Here is a 24,499-nt window from a genome sequence, read left to right on the forward strand (position 1 = left end):
TTTTAACATATAATAAAGATAATATCCCCCACATATAAAAGTTCTTATAATTCTTATAATTCATTAAGGAAATATGAAAACCTTCCTCCCACATGAAAAAAATGGATAAGCAATGTACCAATAAATGCAAATGATAAAGAAACATAAATGGCCTTATTACTCATCATTAGGGTAGGAGCTTTCTCCTATCAGACTAGCAAAGATGTGAATAAAGGCTGCTGCCTAGTTTTAATGAGAGAATGGGAAAATGGGTATTGAGAGATTAAAGGTGGACAGGGATTCAAGCAGTACCTTCCCAGAAGACTGACTTGGTGTTAAGGATCAAAAGCCTTAAAACTTCCAACTCCCACTCTCTTTCATTCATTTACTTATGAGACATGATCTCACTACATTTATTTATTTATTTATGAGATGGGGTCTCACTATGTTCCCCTGGCTGGATTTCTGGGCTCAAGCGATCCTCCAGCCTCAGCCTCCTGAGTAGCTGGGAATACAGAAGCATGCTATTACACTCAGCTAAAACTTCCAACTCTTGAACCATCAATACTACTCGCAGGAATTTATTCCTAAGAAGGAATTAAGAGTTATCTATAAGGATATTCATTATAGAAGCATTTCCTATGATAAAACTGGAATAATCTAAAAACCCAATAGGGAATTGGTTAATAGATTACAGTGATCCATACAGAATTTCACATGGCCATTAAAAATTTTTGTTAGCTCTACATACACTGATAGGGGAAGATGCCCACCATATAGTGTTGAGTAAACAAAGCAAACTGCCGCTTATTATATAACATGAGTCCCTTGTATAGATTTAAGTGCGTCCTCAAGGGGGTTAAAAAAAAGAAAACAAAAACAAACCAAAAAACCACCTTATTCTGGTCGGATGCAGTGGTTCATGCCTGTAAACCCAGCACTTTGGGAAGCTGAGGTGAGCAGATTGCTTGAGCCCAGTTCAAGATCACCCTGGGCAACATAGTGAGACCCTGTCTCTACAAATAATAATAAAAAATTAGCCAAGTATGGTGGTGCATGCCTGTAGCCCCAGATACTCAGGGGGCTGAGGCGGCAGGATCATTTGAGCCCAGGAAGTGAAGGCTGCAGTGAGTCGAGACCACACCACTGCACTCCAGCCTAGGTGAGAATGAGATTCTGTCTCAAATAAACAACAACAAATCCTTATTCTTTTTATGTATAAAGCATAGATATACATGTTGCATATGGATATCCAGTTTACTGGTGGCATTACAACTTAACGGGGGATGATGATTAGGAAAAAATGTCTACAAAGTTTTCTTGGAGGAAGGAGCAATAATGAAAAAGGTTGAGAAACACTGGTAAAAAGACAAAGAAAGTGGGGTCTTGAGCGACAGTCACATCGTATTACTTCCTATTTTGAATGCTTATATTTAATTTTAAAGCAATTTTTAAGAGAACAATAAGGCTACTAAAAAGAATAATGTGGCGGACATATCTACGGGCCTGAGAGAATGTTCATAATATAAATTGTTTAAAAAGCAGGTTGCAACACAGGATACACACTGTATTATTCTATTTAAGTGGTAAAATATGTGAGATGGAGAAAAATCTAGAAGGATATAGGTAAGATGTTAACAAGGGCAATCTATGGGTTATGGATGGCTTTCCTATACATACTGACTTTCCAATACAGAGAAGGAAAGACAGGTAACTATATATTTTATTTTCCTATAATGAATGTATACTATTTTGAGAGAGAAGAAAAATAGCAAGAAATTTAAGTGTTAAAAGTCTGAGTAAACAGGGTTTAATAATGATGTTATATACCAAGCAACATTAGCACATTCTAAGAACTGAACCTGCTAATACAAAGAATATTGGCCCAGAACTCTGTGACTAATAAATGAATAGGGCTTGCTTATTTTAGTTGCTTCTTTTGAGGGAAGATTTTATTCTGCATTTTTTGAAAAAGTAAAAATGGCAATGAATCCAGAGGATGATCACTAACATACCAGATTATCTGCTGATGACAAGGACTGCCGGTCATCGGCTATTCCATTGGTCTGTGAGTTTTCATCAACTCCTGGGGGAATAGCACATTCCTGACACTCCAGTTCACCTAGAACTCTCTCAGGTTCTGTCAGACCATGCTTTTCCGCTGCTTCTTAAAACACAAATACAAAGTCATAGCCAAATTAGTACTGTACTTACCCTAAAAGGCTGCTTGACACCAAAAAGAAGTTATTCGTGAGCCTCCCAGCTGTTGCTTTTTCCCCTTTTCCTGTGCCACCAGCCCATGACTGACACAATCCTGGAAAAGCCTTGGCCAAAGTGATGCTTAAGCTTTATGAGTGTTTGTTATCCACAGCCCCACTGCCAGGGCCACAGCAATATACAATTCTCTCCAGATCAATGGTGCCTCCAGAATTGTGTAATGCAGCAGCCCTGCCCACCCCCATTCACTTTTGAAAAAGATTAGAAGCAGCTAAACATGAAAGGTACAGATTTTTTAAACGTACCATTAATAAAGGAATTAGAGAAGAGTCAGTTATGACAGAAAACCTTAGTCACAGAGAAAAAATGTAAACCTAAGCTTCTTGGCAGCCATGTGAAAAAAAGGGAAATAATTAAAATAAAGAATTAAATATATTTCATCATTTAATGAAGGAAAGCATATTTGATGATCAGCAGAGCAATGAAACTCTAAGAAAACTTTATAATGTGGTTCTTTATATATACATAAGGGATATGAAACAATGAGAACAATTTTCAATAATAGCTTTACAAAGCATATTTCATTCAGTAAGTATTTATCAAGTGCCTATTATGTGCCAGGCTCTGCAGTAGTGGCTAGAGGACACGAAGTAAACAAGACAAACATCCATTACCTGAAGACTTCTTGTATAGACCCCAGAAACAAATCTAAAGGTATGAAATAAAATTTTTCTATTTTACAGGCATTTCTATAAGAAGTTAAATAAATAATAGAATATGTATATAGCTTTGTGGTACCTTAACAAAAAGATAGGGCTTAGAAAAGTGGCTTTCAAATCTTGACCTCTGTAAGAAATTAATTTAAAAAATTGTATCCCAGTATAGACACGTGCACATAAATAACTGAAACACATTTCATGAAACAATACTTAACATTATATGTGATACAGTCAGATCATTTGTACTCTGTTTCATTTTACTCTTTCATTTAAAAAAAAAGCTGATTAAAACCTACTAAGATTTTGATTTCTAGAAATAGTAATGGTTTATTGGCATTGGAACAAAATGTTCAGCATACACCCACTGACCTGAGATTCTGGGCAGAAACCATACCATGAGGCAGTTATGAATGAAGCCTAACAAAATAAAGCTTCCCTGTACACCTGATACCTGCTGACAAGTGGAGTGTCCCCTTGACACATCAATGGCTGGCCATGAAAACTCAGCTCCAATGGACATGGATCTCAGGGCTCCAGCCCACTTCTAGAAAGACCTGGACATCCCCTAATCTACAAGGCATATGGAATGGCCCTCTGCATCTCTATGTGGAGCATCTAAGCCTAACACAGTCAGACAATGTTTCTTTTTTTTGAGATGGAGTCTTGCTCTGCCACCCAGGCTGAAGTGCAGTGGCGTGATCTCGGCTCACTGCAACCTCTACCTTCCAGGTTCAAGCAATTCTGCCGCCTCAGCCTCCCAAAAAGCTGGGACTACAGGCGCGCGTCACCATGCCCGGCTACTTTTTGTATTTTTAGTAGAGATGGGGTTTCACCATATTGGCCAGGCTGGTCTCGAATTCCTGACCTTGTGATCCGCGCGCCTTGGCCTCCCAAAGTGCTGGGATTACAGGCGTGAGCCACCACGCCCGGCCCAGACTATGTTTCTTAAACCCAATCCAAATGAGACTAAAATCAGTCAGTAAAAACAAGTCATTTTTGAATCCCATATAAAAGATGGGCAGATGTGGGAAGATTCAGTTTCCATGAGCTCCATGAGTTCTTAGGGCAGGGAAGAGGAAACTCCACCACTAAAACATTTTGCTGAGGACTTTTTGGAGGAATGAGGGAAGAGGAAAGGCTGGGTCGTCCTTGGTTCTTACCTTTAATGGCAGATGTGACTACATCTTCCAAGATGTCCTTCACCACCTCCTGGGCTCCGTCATCAGTCCCTACACACACATCCAAATATACAAAACACACATGGGTATTTCCAGGAAAAACAAAGGAAGAAGGGGAGATTATGGGGAGTTACATTTCAGAAGGCAAAGGGTGCAAATAAGTTCTCCCCAAGGCCAAATCTGATTGTGCCAATGAAGGATAACTTCCTTGAAATCGGGAAACTTAGGCAGCATCTGTTCTGCTTTTGAGGTTCCCTTTGTGGAACACTAAAACCCCACTGGCTTGTATTACTCTCTTCCTTCCTGAGTCCCAGTGGCTCAGCCCAGGGCCCTCCCCAACACCCCCAACTTGGACGCAAGAGCTCGATTTTATCCAGCTAGGGTTCCTGGCAGAACAAATGGAGCTTTCTCTTGTGCCTTAGCCTCAGGGACCAACGAGCCTTGGTAAACGACATGCCTTCTGCTGCTCTGCCTTCCCACACTGTAAACCCAGAATCTGGCATGAGATTTCCAATGTGATAGTTAAGGATTTATTCAACTTTTATGAAATGATTCTGTAATATGTTAACCGTTTAAGTAGAAGAGGTTCGGTATCTCTTTTTTTTTTTTTCTTCAGAAAACTAGTTCTAGGAAAGAGTTTATATAAACAGCTCTTGACTAGATGTTTAGAAGTAAACATTACTTTTTTTTTTTTTTTTTTTTTGAGACAGAGTTTTGCTCTCTTGTCCAGGCTGGAGTGCAATGGCACCATCCCAGCTTACTGCAACCTCCGCCTCCTTGGCTCAAGCAATCCTCCCACCTCACCATGCCCGGCTAATTTTGTAGTTTTAGTAGAGACAAGGTTTCTCTATGTTGCCTAGGCTGGTCTTGAACTCCTGAGTTCAACTGATCCACCCACCTTGGCCTCCCAAAGTGCTGGGATTACAAGCATGAGACATTGCACCTGGCCGAACGTTACTCATTTATAAAACATCATGTTGACCAAAAAAACCATCACCTTAAAAAAGCAAAACCAAAATAATCCTTTGACTGTGTATTAATGAGAATTTTTAATCCAGCCACCATTTTTATGAGTTCTATGCTTGATCTACAAGGTCCTGGAGGGCAGTGCTAAGTATTTTCATTTCCATTGGGCACTTAACACCCTGGAAATATCTACGTGGCAAAGTAAATTCGTGTGGGAAATATTGATGTTATAAGCTTTTCCTAGAAGGCAAAGGGAACTTGAAGTCAGAAAACCCCAGAAACAGTCACAATCCGCTAAACTCACTTCTTATCTAAAAAGGATGATTTAGACTAGATCACTGTTACTCAAACTTTGGTCATTCTCAAACCACCTTCATAACTTTTGCCACATTCATGCACCACCATAATATTATATATTATTATGTATTCTAAATATACTGTTATGCGCCACATAACAACATCTGGTCAATGAGGAATCACGTATACAATAGTGGTCCCAGGCTGGGCGCGGTGGCTCAAGCCTGTAATCCCAGCACTTTGGGAGGCCGAGACGGGCGGATCACGAGGTCAGGAGATCGAGAGACGATCCCGGCTAACACGGTGAAACCCCGTCTCTACTAAAAAATACAAAAAAATAGCCGGGCGAGGTGGCGGGCGCCTGTAGTCCCAGCTACTCGGGAGGCTGAGGCAGGAGAATGGCGTAAACCCAGGAGGCGGAGCTTGCAGTGAGCTGAGATCCGGCCACTGCACTCCAGCCTGGGTGACAGAGCAAGACTCCGTCTCAAAAAAAAAAAAAAAAAACAATAGTGGTCCCGGAAGACTACCAGTGGAGCTGAAAAATTCCTATCGCCTAGTGACATCATAGCCGTTGTTATGTCACAGCACAACTTATTACTTATATTTGTGGTGATGCTGGTGTGAACAAACCTGTGCTACCAGTCATATAAAAGAAGAGTACATGCAATTCTGTATAATACATAATAATTGGTAATAAACCAGTGTGTTATTAGTTTATGTATTTACTATAATATACTTTTTTTTTTTTTTTTTGAGAGAGAAAGTCGCAATCTGTTGCCCAGGCTGGAGTGCAGTGACACGATCTTGGCTCACTGCAACCTCCGCCTCCCAGGTTCAAGCGATTCTCTTGCCTCAGCCTCCCGAGTAACTGGGATTACAGGCCTGTGCCACAACGCCCGGCTAATTTTTGTACTTTTAGTAGAGACGGAGTTTTGCCATGTTGGCCAGGCTGGCCTCGAGCTCCTGACCTCAACTGATCTGCCTGCCTCAGCCTCCCAAAGTGTTGGGATTACAGGCGTGAGCCACTGTGCTCAGCCTATACTATACTCTTCATTGTCATTGCCTTCTACTTATTTAAAAAAGAAAAAGTTAACTGTAAAAAAGTCTCAGGCAGGTTCAGGAAGCATTCCAGGAGCAAGTATTGTTATTATAGGAGATACCAACTCCATGTATGTTACAGCCGCTGAAGACCTTCCAGGGACAAGATGTGGAGGTGGAAGACAGTGGTATGAATAATCCTGACCATGTGTAGGCCTAGGCTAATCTGTGTGTTTTGTGGCTTAGTTTTTAACAAAAATATTTTAAAAGTTTTAAAAACCTAAAAATTTAAGAAATAGAAAAAAAAGTTTATAGAATAAGAATATAAAGAAAAAATCTTTTTGTGTATCTGTGCCATGTGTTTGTTTTAAACTAGATGCTATTACAAGAGCCAAAAGTTAAAAAAAAAAAAAGTTTATGAAGTAAAAATGTTACAGTAAGCTAAAATTAATTTATTATTGAATAAAGAAAATTATTATTATTATTTTTTGAGATGGAGTCTCGCTCTGTCACCAGGCTTGATGCAGTGGCACAATCTCGGCTCTCTGCAACCTCCGCATCCCAGGTTCGAGCAATTCTCCTGCCTCAGCCTCCTGAGTAGCTGAGACTACAGGTGTGCGCCACCACACCCAGCTAATTTTTGTATTTTTAGTAGAGACAGGGTTTTACCATGTTGGCCAGGATGGTCTCAATCTCGACCTCGTGATCCAACTGCCTCGGCCTCCCAAAACGCTGGGATTACAGGCGTGAGCTACCGTGCCTGGCCAGAAAATTAATTTTATAGGCTGGGCACAGTGGCTCATGCCTATAATCCCAGCACTTCAAGAGGCCAAGGCGGGTGGATCACCTGAGGTCAGGAGTTCGAGACCAGCCTGGTCAACAACAGAAACTCAGTCTCTACCAAAAATACAAAAATTAGCCAGGCGTGGTAGCAGGCACCTGTAATCCCAGCTACTCGGGAGGCTGAGGCAGGAGAATCACTTGAACCTGGGAGGTGGAGACTGCAGTGAGCAGAGATCGTGCCACTGCACTCCAGCCTGGAGGACAAGAGCAAAACTCCATCTCCAAAAAAAAAAAAAGAAGAAAAGAAAGAAAATTATTTTTATAAATTTAGGGTAGCCTAAGTGTTTATGAAGCCTGCAGTGGGATATGGTCATGTCCCAGGCCTTCACATTCACTCACTGCTCACTCACTGACTCACTCAGAGTAACTTCCAGTCCTTCATGCTCCATCCATGGTAAGTGCCCTCTACAGGTATATCAGTTTTTATCTTTTATACCGCATTTTGACTGCACCTTATCAAATCCTTACCACTGTGTTACCAATGCATATAGTATTCAACACGGTAACATGGCGTACAGGTTTATAGCCTAGAGGTGAAACTGCCTATGACCCATTTCTCAGAACATAACCCTGTTGTTAAGCAATGCATGACGGCAAGTATTTACTAGTGCTCTTTAAGTTAACTCACCTTAAGCAATAAAATTCACAAAATAACAGTTTTCATATGTTAGTTACATTTTCTGAATGCATATTAAAATAAATGACCTTTAAAATATAAAACGTTCTGGTGGGGCATGGCAGCTCATGCCTGTAATTCCAGCACTTTGGGAGGCTGAGGTGGGGAGGATCACTTGAGCTCAGGAGTTTGAGACTAGCTTGGACAACACAGCAAAACCCCATTTCTACAAAAAGTATAAAAATTAGCAGGGCATGGTGGCACACACCTGCAGTCCCGGCTCCTCGGGAGGCTGAGACAGGAGGATCACCTGAGCCTGAGAGGCAGAGGTTGCAGTGATTTGAGATTGCACCACTGCACTCCGGCCTGCGTGACAGAGTGAGACCCTGTCGGAAGGAAGGAAGGGAGGTAGGGAGGGAAGAAGGGAGGGAGGGAGGGAGGGAGGGAGGGAGGGAAGAAGGAGGGAGGGAGGGAAGGGTTCACTTACACAACATCTCACCTCTTGTAATTTGGTAAACATGACTAGATATTTCTAAGTTCCTTTTCCAGTCCCAACCTTCTCTGATGCTATGATATTAATAAAAGTATGGTGACAGTTTCCAATCTGTATCATACATTCCAAAGTACACAGCACCTCATTTACATTCAACACCCAAGAAATATCAATTCATTTTATCAGAGAAGCTACAGGCTCAGTGAGTTAGACCAGAGGCTATAAAGTGGTGACTGGTAAGTACCTCTGCCTGTACATATGTATTGCTTAGCCTATCTGCTGCTTTTCAAAACTTGAATTAGCTGCCAATGTTTAAAAACCATGAGACTACTCACAAAAACCAGAAAGGGCTTCTATTTAAAAAACCCAACTCTGTGGCAACACTGGGCCACAACTGGCTGGAACCAGGTGAGGCTGCCCTCTTCAGCCAGGGCACGAACTCAGCTGATACCTTGTTGCCTCAGTCCTCACCACTCCCAATCAACTCCCTTCCCCTGGGGCCAAATGCGAGGCACCATCACACTTGGACCAGTGTTGTTACTGCACAGTAAGCAGGAAAGTAACATGTCTGTCAAGAGCAAATAGGAGGCTGACTGGGCAGGGTGTTTTAAGAACATCAGAGAAAAAATGTTCCCTTGTAGAAGTGAATTCAGCATGGAGCCTGCATGTCTGATCCAGGTCCCTGCTCTGCCACTTCCCACTGTGGGGACTTCAGTTACTTAACCTCCCAAAGCCTCAGTTTCCTTACCAGTAAACAAAGCCCTGTGAGAATGATACACACAAAGCATTTAAAACAGTGCCTGAAAAAAGTGAGCTCTCAAATGCTACTTTTTATTAGGCCTGTGTGTTTATATGTAGGTGCTTGTCCTCATGATAGAAGCCTGCTCATTTCTGTCACCTGCCTGGCCCTGCAGACTAAATCCATAATGAAAATTTCCAACGAATCACACTGCAAGTAGTTTCAGTTAGTTAAAACCTTCACTATCTTTCATTCCTAAGGAGAAAAACAAAATTCCACGTCAGCACGGATCTCCTCTTTCCCTCATGGCAGTTTTTCCATTTAAACAGCATCAAGAGCAACATTTTTTGGAGGGATAGAGTATATAACTCATATTCCTTAATAGGCAGGATCCATAATAGTACTTACGCAAAATCGAAACATTCTCAGGCCAGGAAGGGCTAAGGAGAGTCAGAGAGCCCGAACACTGGCAGAAGGTTCCTGAAGAGGGAGCTGCTAAGGAAAAACCCCAATAGAAGCTCCAAAGCAGAAGACTCCACCCAGGAACCGTGGACTGCTTCCCTTGCTGACCTGACAGCCCTGGACAGGTCTCAGAAGAGTCTTTGCTGGATGCTGTGATAACCACTACTAAGTCCGTTGTATCTAAGTTTCAAGCATGCTGTGAAAGTGTTCGATAAGCAAATCAAATCAAATCTTTGAAAGGTACAAAGAATCTACTCAAAAAACACAGGTTCTGCTGGTTCCCCAGGATGTCACCACCATTACTGATTAGGCACCAGACCCTACCTGTTTCAGACTCCGTCCTGAAGCCAAATAAGAGGGCCACCTTGACTAGGTTCACATAGGAGAAACCTTGCTGCCATTCCCTCTCTAGCCAGCTGGAGAACACTCTCTGGTAGGCACTGCCAGTTCCCTAACTCATATCCTTCCTAACAGATCCTGAATTTTGTTTTGGGAGGGAATGTGCCTACATTTCTCAGCCTTTCTTGCAGAAAGGGTGATCATGTGATGAAGTTATAGCCAATGAGGGGTAAGCGTAAGTTATCAGGGGTGGCAACAAGTTCCAGAAGACTCCTCTTTAGAGGAGTGACTCAGCTGGCAGAGTTCTTTAGTCCTACCTCTTCCTCTTTCTTCCTACCTGGAACAAAACGACAGGATCCTGAGCCATAGATGACCCTAAGGATAGAAGTCACATGCTAAGAATAATGAGGAAAAAATGGGAGGAGTCTGAGTTCTCTGTCCAGTTAAATAGGGAGCATGAGGGATGGTGAGGCGGTAAGATTCATTCAGTCAACAAACTGAGTGTTTATGTGTCCCGCACAGTTCCAGGCATTTGGAACATATCGCCGTCTAAAACAAAGATCCTGGTTGGGCGTGGTGGCTCATGCCTGTAAACCCATCACTTTGGGAGGCTGAGATGGGTGGATCACCTGAGGTCAGGAGTTCGAGACCAGCCTGGCCAACATGGTGAAACTCTGTTTCTACTAAAAAATACAAAGTTAGCCAGACGTGATGGTGTGAGCCTGTGGTCCCAACTACTCAGGAGGCTGAGGCAGGGGAATCGCTTGAACCTGGGAGGCGGAGGTTGCACTGAGCCGAGATCTCACCACTGCACTACAGCCTGGGCAAGAGAGCGAGACTCAGTCTCAAAAAAAGAAAAAAAAAAAAATGCAAAAGGTGAGTTAAGAAATCTACAAACACATAGGTAATTCTACATGGTATCTGTAAAAATGTACACACACTGATGTCTGATGTTGGGAGTTAAAAGTCTGAATCCTAAAAACAAACTTTAACTCCTGGCCTCAAGTAATCTGCCTGCCTTGGCCTTACAAAGTGCTGGGATTGGAGGCATGAGCCACCACAGATGTTCAGGTCTACTGGTGAATTATCTTCATCTACACAAATAACATGGGAGGCAAATTACCCCAGGAAGGCTGTGGAGGGGTTCCCAGTTAATTAAACTGGAAAACATTATGTTGAATGCCGAGTCAGCAGTACAGTGAGTGTCCATTACAGTTAGCTATGTGACGGTGATTACTACAGGACAGTCTGTGGGAGAGCCCCATGGTTGTGTCCAACATCCGCACACTTTAGTAATATGTAAAAATAATAGCCACAGAGGCACTAGAGCTCAGGCCTTTCACTGGTACTTGAGGCCTGGACTCCAGCCCTGGGTACTTGTCTCTCTTGTCTGCCTTGTTCAACTCCCTCTTCTAAAGGACCTGTTCTTTCTTTAGAGCCCAGTCCTGAGAACTGGAAGTCATTTGCTCCTTTAAGATTGACTGACTGATTTAGAGATAGGGTGTTTATTTATTGAGAGACAGGGTCTTGCTTTTTTGCCCAGGCTGGAGCACAGAAGGCTATTCACAGACACGCTGCAGCCTCAAACTCCTGACCTCAAGTGATCCTCTTGCCTCAACCTCCCAAGTAACTGGGAATACAGGTGTGTGACATGGCGCCCAGTCCACTTGCTCTTTTTAAAGGTTACAGCACACCTCCATTCTGACCCACTATTTGCAGGTCTGGGGTTTGCTTCTCCCAGGCAATCTGATTCCCATGTTCCTGTAAAAATCTCATAGGATGCACCAAGTATTGGCCACAAAATCCACAGCAACATGCTAACTGTAAATTATTTTCTCTTTGTTAGAACAGAATTTCAAGTTACTGTGTTTCTGCAAAACTGTATTCTAGCAATAACATTTTCTCCCCATTCATTCAAAAAATGTATTTGCTCAATGTCTGCTGCGTGTGCCAGGCACCATTCTAGGTGTTGGGAATATAGTGGTGAGCAGGGCAGCCTAGGTTTCAGTCCAGGAACAAGTGAACAGAACCCTTCAGTAATTTCAGGTATTGTAAGTACTATGGAAAAAATAAAAGATAATGGGACAGATATGACGAGGAGCTACAGAAGTTGATCAGGGAAGCCTCTCTCAGTCTGAACTGAGAGACCTGAAGATACAGGCGGTTCAGAGGCAGGGAAGGGACAGTAAGTGCAATGGCACTCAGGCAGAAACAAGCACAGCCTTTCAATAAGCAGAAAGGGCACCTGTGAATTGTGTAGCAAAAAAGAGAAAGAGAGGTATAAGCTACGAGGACAGGGCATAGATTTCAGTCAGAATGGCACAGGATGGGGAATTATCAAAGGGGTTTGAGCAGGGGTCATGTTCTAATTCATGCTTTTAAGAGATCACTTTGGCTGCTGTACAGAAAATGGGCTAAAGTGGAAGCACTTTTATGCAGCTCATAGAGACTTGGTTTTATATCTGCACAGCTATGCTTATTACAGTGCATTTAAATATTAACATTTATTGACTGATTACACCTTAATAAGGGTTACAGTAAAAACCTGGTCCTTTTCCTAGAGAGTTACAAAGGCAAAGATGACGACAGACACAGAGGGTGGGCCAGGGGATGCTGAGCACCTTCCTTAGGACTCTCGACAGCAGGAGTAAGTAGATGGCAACTCCGCGCTCACCCTGAGACAAACACCATTCTTGGTGGCAATTTTTTCTTTTGTGCTTTTCTTGAGTAAACAAATACCGAACAACATTCCAGCAACAACACTTGGTCTGTTCTCATGTACATCAAGCAGTCTGTTAAATTATAAAGGAATAAAACCTGCTCAAATATGTGCACTCCAGTAGGGAACACACTACCAACAGAAATCATTATCAGCAATGTGGATGAAGAAGAAATTAGATCAGTTATGAAGACAGGTCAGATATTTTGTATAGAACAACCTGCTTGAGTGAAGAAGCATTTGACAGAATCACTTGGGAAAGGAAATTCCTGAAAAAATACCAATTTTGGATCTGGTTCCTACAAACTGCCCAGAGAGAGATATGAACAGTTAGACGTATCATAACAACTCAATCTAGTATTTCATTTACTTTGAGAATATAATCAGGTGTCGGTTAGCCTCTCACTTAAAAACCCAACAAAAACAAGTGATGTACATGGTCACCAGAAGAAGAAAACAAAGCTATCTGAGCATGTCTATCCATCCATCCACCTGCTACCTTCTGGCTCCTTCCACGGATATCTATGAGTGGCACTTGGCAAGGCACGGAGATCCAGTGTAGACATCAGAATCAAAGCCCTTGTCCTCCTGTGGACACTGAGTAACTAATCACCCAATCAATTAACGACTGAAAGGTAAGTGTCCCAACCTGAACCTGCTGCACTGAGGCTGAAATGAAGAAGTAGCAGCTAGATACATCCCAGTACTAGTTAGAGAAAACAGCACAGCTGACAATGGGACACTCAACATCATGCCTCGCTGGTTGTGTTCCCTAAGAGAAAAGCAAAGGGAAAGACCCAGAAAGAGACAAGCTGTTATCAGAGGTTTCCTGCAGATGCTATGACATAGGCTTCCTCCGCCCCTCACACAGGCTGATTCCCTCTCACACGTGGAAAAAGAGCTGTACCGTATCAGCCCGTACCTGACAGTGATGAGCCTCTTTCTCTGGGCGCATCTCCATTTTCTGTGCTTACTTTTCCAGAATCACTCCTGGCATGTTCACCGTTGGTTAAATCTGTTTTTTCGGGAGTTGTTGGTTTGCTTTGTGCCTGACTGTGCTTCAAACGAACGAACTTTGGGGATACTGCTGCAGCTTGGATCACAGGGGACTGGGGTTTTGACTGGATTGGTTTTTCCAGTTCTCTGGCCTCCTGCAACTAAAAGGCAACAAAAGAGGGATACAATCTAAATAGTCTCAGCATTTTGGTAAGGAAGAAAAATTATGCCAGTCTATTACTTAAAAAATTTCCTGGGCTGGGCGCGGTGGTTAACACCTATAATTTCAGCACTTTGGAAGGCTGAGGCAGCAGGAATTCTTGAGCCCAGGAGTTCGAGACCAGCCTGGGCAACATGGTGAAACTCTGTCCCTACAGAAAATTTAAAAATTAGCTGGGTGTGGTGGGACATGCCTGTAGTCCCACCTACTTGGGAGGTTGAGGTGGGAAGATTGCTTGAGGTGGGAAGATTGCTTGAGCTGGGAAGGTCAAGCCTGCAGTGAGCCGTGATCATGCCAGTGCACTCCAGCTTGGGCGACAGAACAAGACCCTCTCTCCAAAAAAAAAAAGAAAGAAGTCCAGCCACAAGGATAACATATTTAAAAGGAAATTCTTTTGACAATCTCCAAACAAATTCTGAACACAAATTTCAAAACCCGTTAGTTTCTCTGATGTTTAAAGCAAGAACAAAAGCACAGTACAGAGAATCCACAGGCAGAAGGAGTACCTTTAAAATGCTAGCAAATCTTCACAGGCACCGAGGTCACACATGAGAGTTCAGAGAGCAATGATGTCTTGCCCCTAGCACGTAAGTGCTGTCACTCACCACTTGGTTTTCCATGCGGGTGAAAATGACGTTGAGCATCTGAGTAAGGGTAGCCTTGGCAGTGGTTTGATTGATGAGATTTTTGCTGGCCAAATAGATATTGTAACATGTCCTCACCGTCTGCAGGATAGTACCCTCATGAATTTCAATGTGTGGGGAAGTCACTGCGGTCAGAAGAGCCTAAAACAGAAATCCGCGACCTTCACCATCAGGAACGCACATCACCTTCCTGCCCTCCTATGGCCACACTTTTCTACAGGGTCTGGTTTTGTTTTTCTTTTGTGTGTATGTGTGTGTTTTTTTAAATAAATTGTAAGATGGCTCTGCAAATTAAACTAGATGATTATTATCAAGAGCCAACTCCTATGGCTGTTAGTTGAAAAACAATGAACAGTTCTATGAAATCCAAATCACTGGAAACGAATAAATTGTGTTGAAGCAGACTTTCTACTGGCTCACTTTTTAAAAAGTCAAACTTCTAGCCAGGCAGGGTGGTTCACTTGAGGTCAGGAGTTCAAGACCAGCCTGGCCAACATGGTGAAACCCCATCTCTACTAAAAATATAAAAATAATCCAGGAGTGGTGGCACATGCCTGTAGTCCCAGCTACTCAGGAGGATGAGGAACAAGAACTGCTTGAACCTGTGAGGTGGAGTCTGCAGTGAGCCGAGATTGCACCACTGCACCCCGGCCTGGGCGACAGAGCAAGATTGCCTCAAAAAAAAAAAAAAAAAAAAAAAAAAGCCTAACTTCTGAATTTTATTTAATACTGATTGAAAAACCTACAATGAATAATACGACAATTATCTCAAGACATGTAACACTCCAAAGTGATCTCACCCAGATTAATCAGAAAATACATGTTTCGATGGTGGTCAGTTTCCCAATTCCCTGGTGGGTTTTCAAGAGAGCTTTAAGAAAGGTTTATCCAGCATGGAGCCCTCCCCTCATAATGCTAATACTTTCAGGACTTAAGATTTGGATCCTTGGCTACACCCGTCCTGATCCTTTTCTCAGACAAGCAGATGGTACTATCTGTGCCAAACCATTCTTGGCAGCAGAAATCGAACAGGGAAGTAGGACAGAGGCAAGTCAGAGATAAGAATATCAACAAAGACCCACTGAGAAATACAGACTGGGAATCCAGGGTTAACTAGAGGATTTCAAGACAATTTAGTTCACAAGCAATTTACATTGTTATTAGCTGAAAGGTTTACTTTGAAAACACACCTGGTTCCATTTTTCTTGTCTCAGTTCATGCTAATAAATTCTGACACCTAACAAAAGATCTAAGTGATGCTTAAATTTTTCTGTTCCACCTCAGCACCACCTGAGACAACACATGGTAAATTAGAAATCCAGATTCCCACAGGGACTTGCTTTCTAATTTAAAAACCAGACAGGCAAACAAATAGGTATACCTTAATTATTTGTAACTGAACCCCTTCATCGGTCTGAGGGCCCTGAAAACAATTGCAAATGGTTTCAACAATTCTGTCGATCAGCCGCTTCCCAGGGGCTCCACTGTCGGGGGCGTTGCCAGTGATGTGCCCATATGCGATGAGTTTCTAAATAGAGAGAAAGAACAGAGATTATAAATTTCTGCTTGGCCAGGACTGAGGCCTTCTGTGGTGGCCCACAACAGCAAAAGAGAGGCACTTCCAGTTCCTACAGAGTCCTCTGCTCCCCAGGAGCCAGGCAGGCATAACCACTCTGTGACCACAACCCTCGTCCTGTCACCTGACAGCAAAAGATGCCTGCAATGGAGACACAGTGTCCGATGAAAAATGCAAGGTATAGAGCACTCCCCAGTATGCAACCATCTCTACAAACCTGAGGAATTAAAAGCTATACATACTCAAGACAGAGAGAAGATTAGTGGTTGTCTAGAGTTAGGGGGGTGGCGTAGGGAGACACAGGGAATGATTGTCAATGATAATATAAAAATGGTCTAAAGTTAGGTTGTGGTAATGGTTGCACAACTCTGTCAATAAACTAAAAATCACGAAATTGTGTGTGTGTGTGTGTGTGTGTGTGTGTGTGTGTGTGTGTGTATATTTTTTTTTTTTTTTTTTTTTGAGACAGGGTCTCACTCTGTTACCTAGGCTGGAGTGAAGTGGTACGGCCATGGCTCACTGAAGCCTCCACCTCCCAGGCTCAAGCAATCCTCCCACCTCAGCTCTTGAGTAGCTGGGACCACAGGCACATGCCACCAAGCTAGTCTAATTTTTCTTTATTCTTTGTAGAGACGGGGTCTTCCTATGTTGCTCAGATTGGTCCTGAACTCTTGGGCTCAAGCGATCCTCCTGCCTGTAATCTCAAAGTGTTGGGATTACAGATGTGAGCCACTGCGCCTGGCTTGAATTACACTTTAAATGGATGAATTGTATGCACGTTAATTTTATCTCAAAAAGCTGTTTTTATATATACATATATATATATGTGTGTGTGTGTGTGTGAATATGTATCTTCTTTCAATGGAAAGATACCTAAGAAACTAATAACATAATTGCTTGAGGGAGGAGAACTAAGTAGCTGTGAGCCGGGGTGGGACTAAGACACTCTGTAGTACATCTTTTCATTTTTTTCAATGTTGAATCGTGTCAGGGTATTTTCCAAAAATTAAAGTAAAAACTTCATCTGCAAAAAAATAACTGCATTTCACACTTACATCAATAGTAGTGTGTTTCACCCACGAGCAGCTGCTTGGAACCTGCCCTCTCTGAGAGGTTACAGATCGGTCTGTGCCACCTCACCCACAACTGGGATGTCAGCATGGAGGACAGAGCTGGAAGGAACCTCAAAGGTCAGCAGGAGGATGATTTCTAAGCCTGGCTGAGAAACAAAATCACCTGAGGGAGCTCAATAAAAACACAGGTTCCTGGACTCCAACCCAGACCTACTGAAGCAGAACTTCCAGGTGGAGCCCAGAGATCAGTGTTTTTCTCCAAGCTATCCAGGTTATATTGATGGTTGGTTAGATAAAAGAATCACTCATCTGGCACGTATACATGTGAACTCTAAGGCATTCTCTGCCTCCAGTGACTTGGTGAAGACTCCTACAATTGCTGTTCTGTTCTTTCTCCTTTTGGCTTCTAGCTGGTCACATGCTTCTGCTCATACCAGGGGGACTCAGGGTCCTGAGGTTATCTATAGAGCAGCCACCACTGTGGGAGGAAGACTGGCCACTCTGCAGAGGTCCGACACTGTTTCTCAATGGCTTTTCCCCTTCCTTAGCTAGTGAAGTGTCACCATTCAATAAGCAGAAAGAAAAATGGATTGAGAGAGTGGCTGAGAGTAGAAATGCAATACTACTGGATGGAGCAACTGAAGGAGCAGGAGAGAGGCCTGCGCACACTCTGCTGCTCAAGTCCAACCCCCAAATCTCCAGGTGGAGGGTGTCGCCTGTGAAGGTCAAGTCCAGATGCCCTTTACCTCACCCCTCACATTGCTGCTGCTGGTGCAGGCTTCCTAGGAGGGCAGGGCTGTCTACCTGGAAAATGAGCTCTGGTTTTGACATTGCTTGTTCTTGCATCTAACAGACTCAAGTCTGTTTTGTGCACTGGATTGCAAGTGGGGTGGTCTAGGAACTCCTCAAATGTGAATGCTGAAAAGTGGGCTCCAATACTGATGCCACAAAGCAAGCTGGACATGGATTACTACTTTTGTACTTTAACTAAAGTATGAAAAGGACAGAAAGTATCCTCCCCTCTATAGACTTCTTAAGGGGCACATTACCCTTCAAATCAGAAAGAGTTTTAAGTATGACTTCCCCCCTCATCTGCGCAGTGAGATAAGGCCAGGAGAAAGAAGAGTTCCTGTATCCTGTGGATCTCTGGTTCTGCTTTCTCATCCTTCTCTGTGACAGACCCTGTTCTGGGCACTGGGGATACAGCAGTAAGACAAATGTAATTATTTTTCTCATAGAGTCTACATTCTCCAGGGAAGCACACCAAAGCTCAAAGTTCTAACTGGGACCTGTAGGGCCATGTGTGACTTGTAGATACTGCCCCCTATCTCCCACTGTCCTCCAGGTAGATGTCCCCACCTTGTTCCTTGCTAACGCCATGAGCGGTGGGAAGAGGGACACGGAGGGAGGCCTCTGGGCAGCTGGCCCACTGACACATGAATCAGGGCTTGCACAGGGACATTCTGCCATGGAGTGGAAGATGATGACAATATAATCCACTATAACAGGCCTTTATAGGACTCACTGCATGAAGGAAAATGCTATATGGTTGGTTTGTTGGTACAGAATAGGACATACTTAGTAATAAACAGAGGTTGCAGTAAGTAAGCTATATTACAAGTTATCCCACTCACATGAATGAATATATTTGGTACAAATTAAATCTTCTACCTCACTGGTCTCTTCTGAAGTTGGTTCTATTTATTTTGCCTCAGTGATAGGAATCTAAAGAGTCACCTCTGACCACAGAAACTGAGGCATGTCTCCAAGGAGGCTTGCACAGAGATGTTCACTGTAACCCTGTGTGTGAATGCCTCCGTACAGGGGAGCGATAGATGAAATGGTGGCACGACACACCATATGCCAGTCAAAAGAAATGCACTAGATCCACATGGAGCAATATAGCTAGAGCCTAATAACAGTGTTGAATGTAAAAAGCTGCAGAGAAACTTGTAAAAGTGGTATCATTTATTGAAAAAAAAAAAAAAAAGAGAGAGAGAAGAGAAGAGAAAATTATACACCTAAACAGGCAATTGGGTTTGGGGCTGGTGGCCCAAGGAACTTCATTTTATCTGTAAAGTTCTAAAAACTTTTTAACAGAAAATGTAGTCATGTACAACTTATATAATTAAAAAACTGATTTTTCGATGTGCATTTAAAATATCTAAAGTTTTCTGAAAATGAGAGCTAAAAGATAATGTTTGTGGCATAAACAGGGCAGCTTAGATTAATGGTTTCCTGTAGCCTTCACTGGGATGTAAAAAGAAAATGTTAGAATTTTATTTATATTTTTCTAATTGTCCTTTGCAAAGATATATTTTTGCATGCTTTACAATATATGTACTTTATTTACTTACTTATTTTGAGATGGGGTCTCATTCTGTCACCCAGGCTGGAGTGTAGTGGCATGATCTCTGCTCACTGTATGTAACCTCTGCCTCCCAGGCTCAAGTGATCCTCCCACCTCAGCCTCCTGAGTAGTTGGAACCACAGGCGCATGCCACTATGCCTGGCTAATTTTTTGTATTTTTAGTAGAGGCGGGGTTTCCCCATGTTGCCCAGGCTGGTCTTTAACTCCTGAGCTCAGGCAATTCGCCTGCCTCGGCCTCCCAAAGTGCTGGGATTAGAGGCATGAACCACTGCGCCTGGCCAGATATATACTTTAATAACAGTAACATGTGTAAATAAAGAGTTTTTTTGTAGAAATGAGGTCTCACTATGTTGTTCAAGCTGGTCTCAAACTCCTGGGCTCAAGCAATCCTTCCACTTTGGCCTCCCAAAGCACTGGGATTATAGGTGTGAACCATCACGCCCAACCCATAACTTAACTTTATTTTTTGGAGGCAGAGTGCAGTGGCACAATCCTGGCTCACTGCAACCTCCACCTCCTGGGTTCAAGTGATTCTCCTGCCTCAGCCTCCCGAGTAGCTGGGATTATAGGTGCGTGCTACCACACCCAGCTAATTTTTAGTATTTTTAGCAGAGACAGGGTCTCACCATGTTGCCCAGGCTGGACCTGAACTTCTGAGCTCAGGCAATCCACCCGTCTCGGCCTTCCAAACTGCTGGGATTACAGGAGTGAGCTACCGCACCTGGCCCTAACCTATAATTTTAAATTAAAGAAATATGAATATATTGGGAGGATATCCTCAAAAATGGTTTTATTATTCACTTGAGGCCGGGAGTTCACGACCAGCCTGGGCAACAAAGTGAGACCCAGGTCTCTACAAAAAGTAAAAAAAATAACTAGCTGGCTGTGGTGGCACATACCTGTAGTCCCAGCTACTCGGGAGGCTGAGGTGGGAGGATAGCATGAGTCCAGGAGTTTGAGGCTGCAGTGACCTATGATCAAGCCACTGCACTCTAGTCTGGGCAACAGAGTGAGACCCTGTCTCTTAAAAAAAAAAAAAAAAAAAAAAGGAAAACTGACTGGGCACAGTGGCTCACACCTGTAATCCTAACACCTTGGGAAGCCGAGGTAGGCTTAAGCTCAGGAGTTCAGGACCAGCCTGGACAACATGGCAAACCCTTGCCTTTACAAAAAATAGAAAAATTAGCACGTGGTCCCACCTACCCGGGAAGTTGAGGTGGGAGGATCACCTGAGCCTGGGGAAGTAGGGCTTACAGTAAGCCTGATCATGCCACTGCACTCCAGCCTGACAGAATGAAACCTGAGACCCTCTCTCTCAAAAAAAAAAAAAATATATATATATATACACACACACATATAAAATTGATATATTACCAGAAAAACTTGGAGACCACTTACTAGCTTAGACATGACTGACCTTAACCCTCTGTACACTTAGCCCTGACTGTGGGGAAGTGTGTAGCAGACCAAATGTTGGAGGAAGGGAAGGCAGAATCTTTATCACTTGGTAGAAGCAAGACACAGGGGAAGTCTCCAGGCTTCTCCCAGTGGAGAGGGAGCCTGGGCTAACTGTGCTTATGGCAAATCAATCCCAAAAGCACCTCTGCCACTCCTACTGCTGCGCCAAGCTCAAAGAATGGCAGGGCACAGCACGGATGTATCTGCAGCTGGTTTCAATTCTGCCCAAACCAAACTTTACCTCCAGATATTGCCCCTCGACTTCCAAGACAGAGGTTACCTTACCCACACTGGTAAAAGCCAGTCAAACAGGCTTGGCAAGGGCAGCCACCAAGGGGAAGCACATTTTTTCCATTCAGTAGCCCAGGGAGCACCGAGTCACTTTCTCATGTCATAAAAAGGATGATTCATTTTGTATACTAAACAAAGAAATTCTAGTATACCTATTACATCTCAGAGAACTTCCATTCCTTTCTGTGTGTTTTTTTTTCTTTTTCTTTTTTTTAAGAGACAGGGTCCTGCTTTGTCACTCAGGCTGGAGTTAGGTGTTACCATCACGGCTCACTGCAGCCTCAACTTCCTGGGCCCTAGCAATTCTCCTGCCTCTGCCTTCTGAGTAAGAGACTAAAGGTGTGCACCGTGCAGCCCAGTTAACTTTTTATTTTTACTTTACTTTGTAGAGATGGGGTCTCACTATGTTGCACAGGCTGTTCTCAAATACCTGGCCTCAAGTGATCCTCTTGCCTCAAGGTGCTAGGATTACAGGCGTGAGCCACTGCACCCAACCAGAACTTCCATACTAAAAAGAGAGATAACCATACCCCATAAGACTAAAGATTTGCAGTGGGCTGAAATAAGGCAGGGTGTCAGTGTTTCCATTTGAAATCATACACAGATACAAGGAGTTCCAGAAACAAACAATTTCTATTATTAAACAGACCAGAACCACATGGTTACAGTTAAGAGCAGGGGCCAGTGAAGAGCGGCAACCTTTTTCCATAAAGGGCCACATACTAAATGGTTAGGCTCTGCGGGTCATTTGGTCTCCATTACAGCCACTCCGCTAGGTCACAGTAGCAGGAAGGCAGCCACAGATAATCAACGATAGGCATAGCTGTTGTTACGGACTGTGTCCCCCTAAAATTCGTATGTTGAAGCCTTAACCCTGCAATGTGATGGTATTAGGAGATTGGGCCTTTGGGAAATAATCAGGCTTAGATGCAGTCATGAGGGTAGGGCCCTCATGACAGGATTAGTGCCCTGTAAGAAGAAACCAGAGACCTAGCTCTGTCTCCATGACACAAGAGAACACAGCTGTCTGCAGCCAGAAAGAGGGTACCCTCACCTGGAACCAAATCAGCCAGTACCTTGATCTTATACTGCCCAGCTTTTAAAACTGTAACAAATAAATGTCTGTTGTTGAAGAAATCCAGTCTATGATATTCTGTTACACCAACCCAAGCAGACTAAGACAGTTGTGTTCCAATAAAACTTTATTTGCAGAAGCAGACAGTAGGCCAAATTTGGCTCATGGCCCAAAGCTGATGACCCCTGGTTAAGAACACAGACACAGAGTCAAGAAGTCCTAGAAACCCGCTGGGCACAGTGGCTCACGTCTGTAATCCCCAAACTTTGGGAGGCCTAAGCGGGAGGATCACTTGAGCTCAGGAGTTCCAAGACCAACCTAGGCAACTTGGTGAAACCCTGTCTCTACAAAAAACATAAAAAGAAAATTATCTGGGTGTGGTTGTGCATGCCTATGGTCCCAGCTACTTGAGAGGCTGAAGTGGGAGAATCGCTTGACGTTGCAGTGAGCTGCGGTCGCGCCACTGCACTCCAGCCTACCTTGGACTAGGCTGGTCACTTCATTCCCTAAGCCTTGGTTTCTTTGATTCTAAAATGAGGACAAGAGTTAAGTACCTCAGAGGGCTGTCAAGGGGTCTATACACAGTACAGTGGATGAAGCATGCAGGGCCCACAGGCTAAGAGCTCAATGCATGTCAGCCACTGTTCTTAGAATGTCAATTACATTAATTATCAGCACTCCCTTCAAAAGAAAACCTTAACATGGGGAGAGAACTAAAATTCAACTTCTGCCAAATTTCCTCAGAACACATTCACAGCAAAAAATATTTTAGGATAGAAGTAGGACTGAAGCCTGCCATTTAACAATTCTTGGCTCACTGTATGTCTCACATAGGACAATCTGTACAGAATTACATCGAATAACAAAATGGTTTTGCATTTGGAAGAGTTGCTTCTGTGAAGAAATTCTCATCAATTCTCAAGTACACATAACAAAGAAGAGAGTTTAATAGAGTAAATATTAGACCAGAGATGCCAAAAACGTGGCATGCCCACTGCCACTTTGCAGTCCTGTGCCTTGGTAGATAAAATCAGTCAATCACAGCACTCTTTCTCAAGAAAGCTGGATGAGCCTTCAGACACCTCTTCTACACAGCAATCAGAATACAGAATCTGGTCACCATTCCTGTTCTAGAAAGTGCTGGCAAACTGTGGATCACTTCAACATATTTTTAAAATTTACTAAACTTTATTCATTGATGTGGACTGCCCACTGAGGTCAAGAATAAATGTTCTGTGAGCCAGGTGTGGTGGTTCATGTCTATAATCCCAACTACTTGGGAGGCTGAGGCAGGAGGATTGTTTGAGCCCGGGAGTTAGAGGCTCTAGTGAGCTATGATCAAGGCACTGCACTACAGCCTGGGCAACAGAGTGAGACCCTGACTCGAAATAAACAAAAAAGAGAATAAATGTTCCTTGGGGTAATCAGAAACCTAAGGAGTAGGTCTTGAGCAAAAGTACAAGAATGATGGGCCAGGAATTAAGAAACCCAAGTTATAGTCCTGTTTCTCGTATTACCTATATATTACTGGACAAGTAGCCTTAACTTCTCTACCCTTGCTTCTTCTTCAGTAAAAGGTAATTTGCAACAAAGTTACCTGTGGCTCTAAATACAGTCAGTTCTCATTATTTGCAGCAATACTTGCAAATGCACCTACTCACTAAAATCTACTTCTAAGCCCAAATCAATACTTCTGGGGCTTTTTTGGTCATTTGTAGACATGCGCAGAGCAGTAAAAAATTTGAAATCACTTGATGTTTATGTTCCCGGCTGAGGTCAAACAAGGCAACACTATGCCTCCTTGTTTCATTCTCCTACTGCAAACAAGTACCTTTTAAGTGGTGTATTTAGTGCTGTGTTTTTTGCATTTTGGTGCTTCTTGTTGGTGATTCTGCTATTTACAATGGACCCCAAGTGTGTGCTGATATGCTTTCCAGTGTTCCTAACAGCAAGAAGGTAGTGATGTGCCTCATGGAGAAATTATGTGTGTTAGATAAGCTTTGTTCAGGCATGCATTATAGCACTGTGGCCCCTGAGTTCAATGTTAATGCATCGACAATAGATATTAGATAGTCTCTTTAAAAAGAACCACATGAAGACTAAAGGCTTGCAGGAACCTAACCCTGTAGTTCCTCTAGAAACAAAGATTCAATGTTTGCTAATTCAGTATGGGAAGTGACTTTATAGCAC

General features: G+C 43.1%; 1 protein-coding gene across 2 annotated transcripts in view; it reads right to left on the minus strand.

The window, feature by feature from the left end:
• Nucleotides 1-24,499, minus strand: part of LOC105470707 (ARF guanine nucleotide exchange factor 2) — a 115,662-nt gene that overhangs the window by 72,124 nt on the left and 19,039 nt on the right. The window contains exons 4-8 of one of the 2 annotated variants that reach the window (XM_011722911.3): nt 15,847-15,993; nt 14,427-14,606; nt 13,528-13,762; nt 4,076-4,144; nt 1,995-2,143 (exon numbers count right to left, since the gene is read on the minus strand). In XM_011722911.3, coding sequence (XP_011721213.1) covers nt 1,995-2,143; nt 4,076-4,144; nt 13,528-13,762; nt 14,427-14,606; nt 15,847-15,993 — 780 coding nt within the window. Of the gene's footprint in view, nt 1-1,994; nt 2,147-4,075; nt 4,145-13,527; nt 13,763-14,426; nt 14,607-15,846; nt 15,994-24,499 lie in introns of both variants that reach the window. The other variant, XM_011722910.3, reaches the window with a different exon arrangement.

The sequence above is a fragment of the Macaca nemestrina genome, chromosome 15, assembly GCF_043159975.1.
Source record: "Macaca nemestrina isolate mMacNem1 chromosome 15, mMacNem.hap1, whole genome shotgun sequence".
Lineage (NCBI taxonomy): Eukaryota > Metazoa > Chordata > Mammalia > Primates > Cercopithecidae > Macaca > Macaca nemestrina.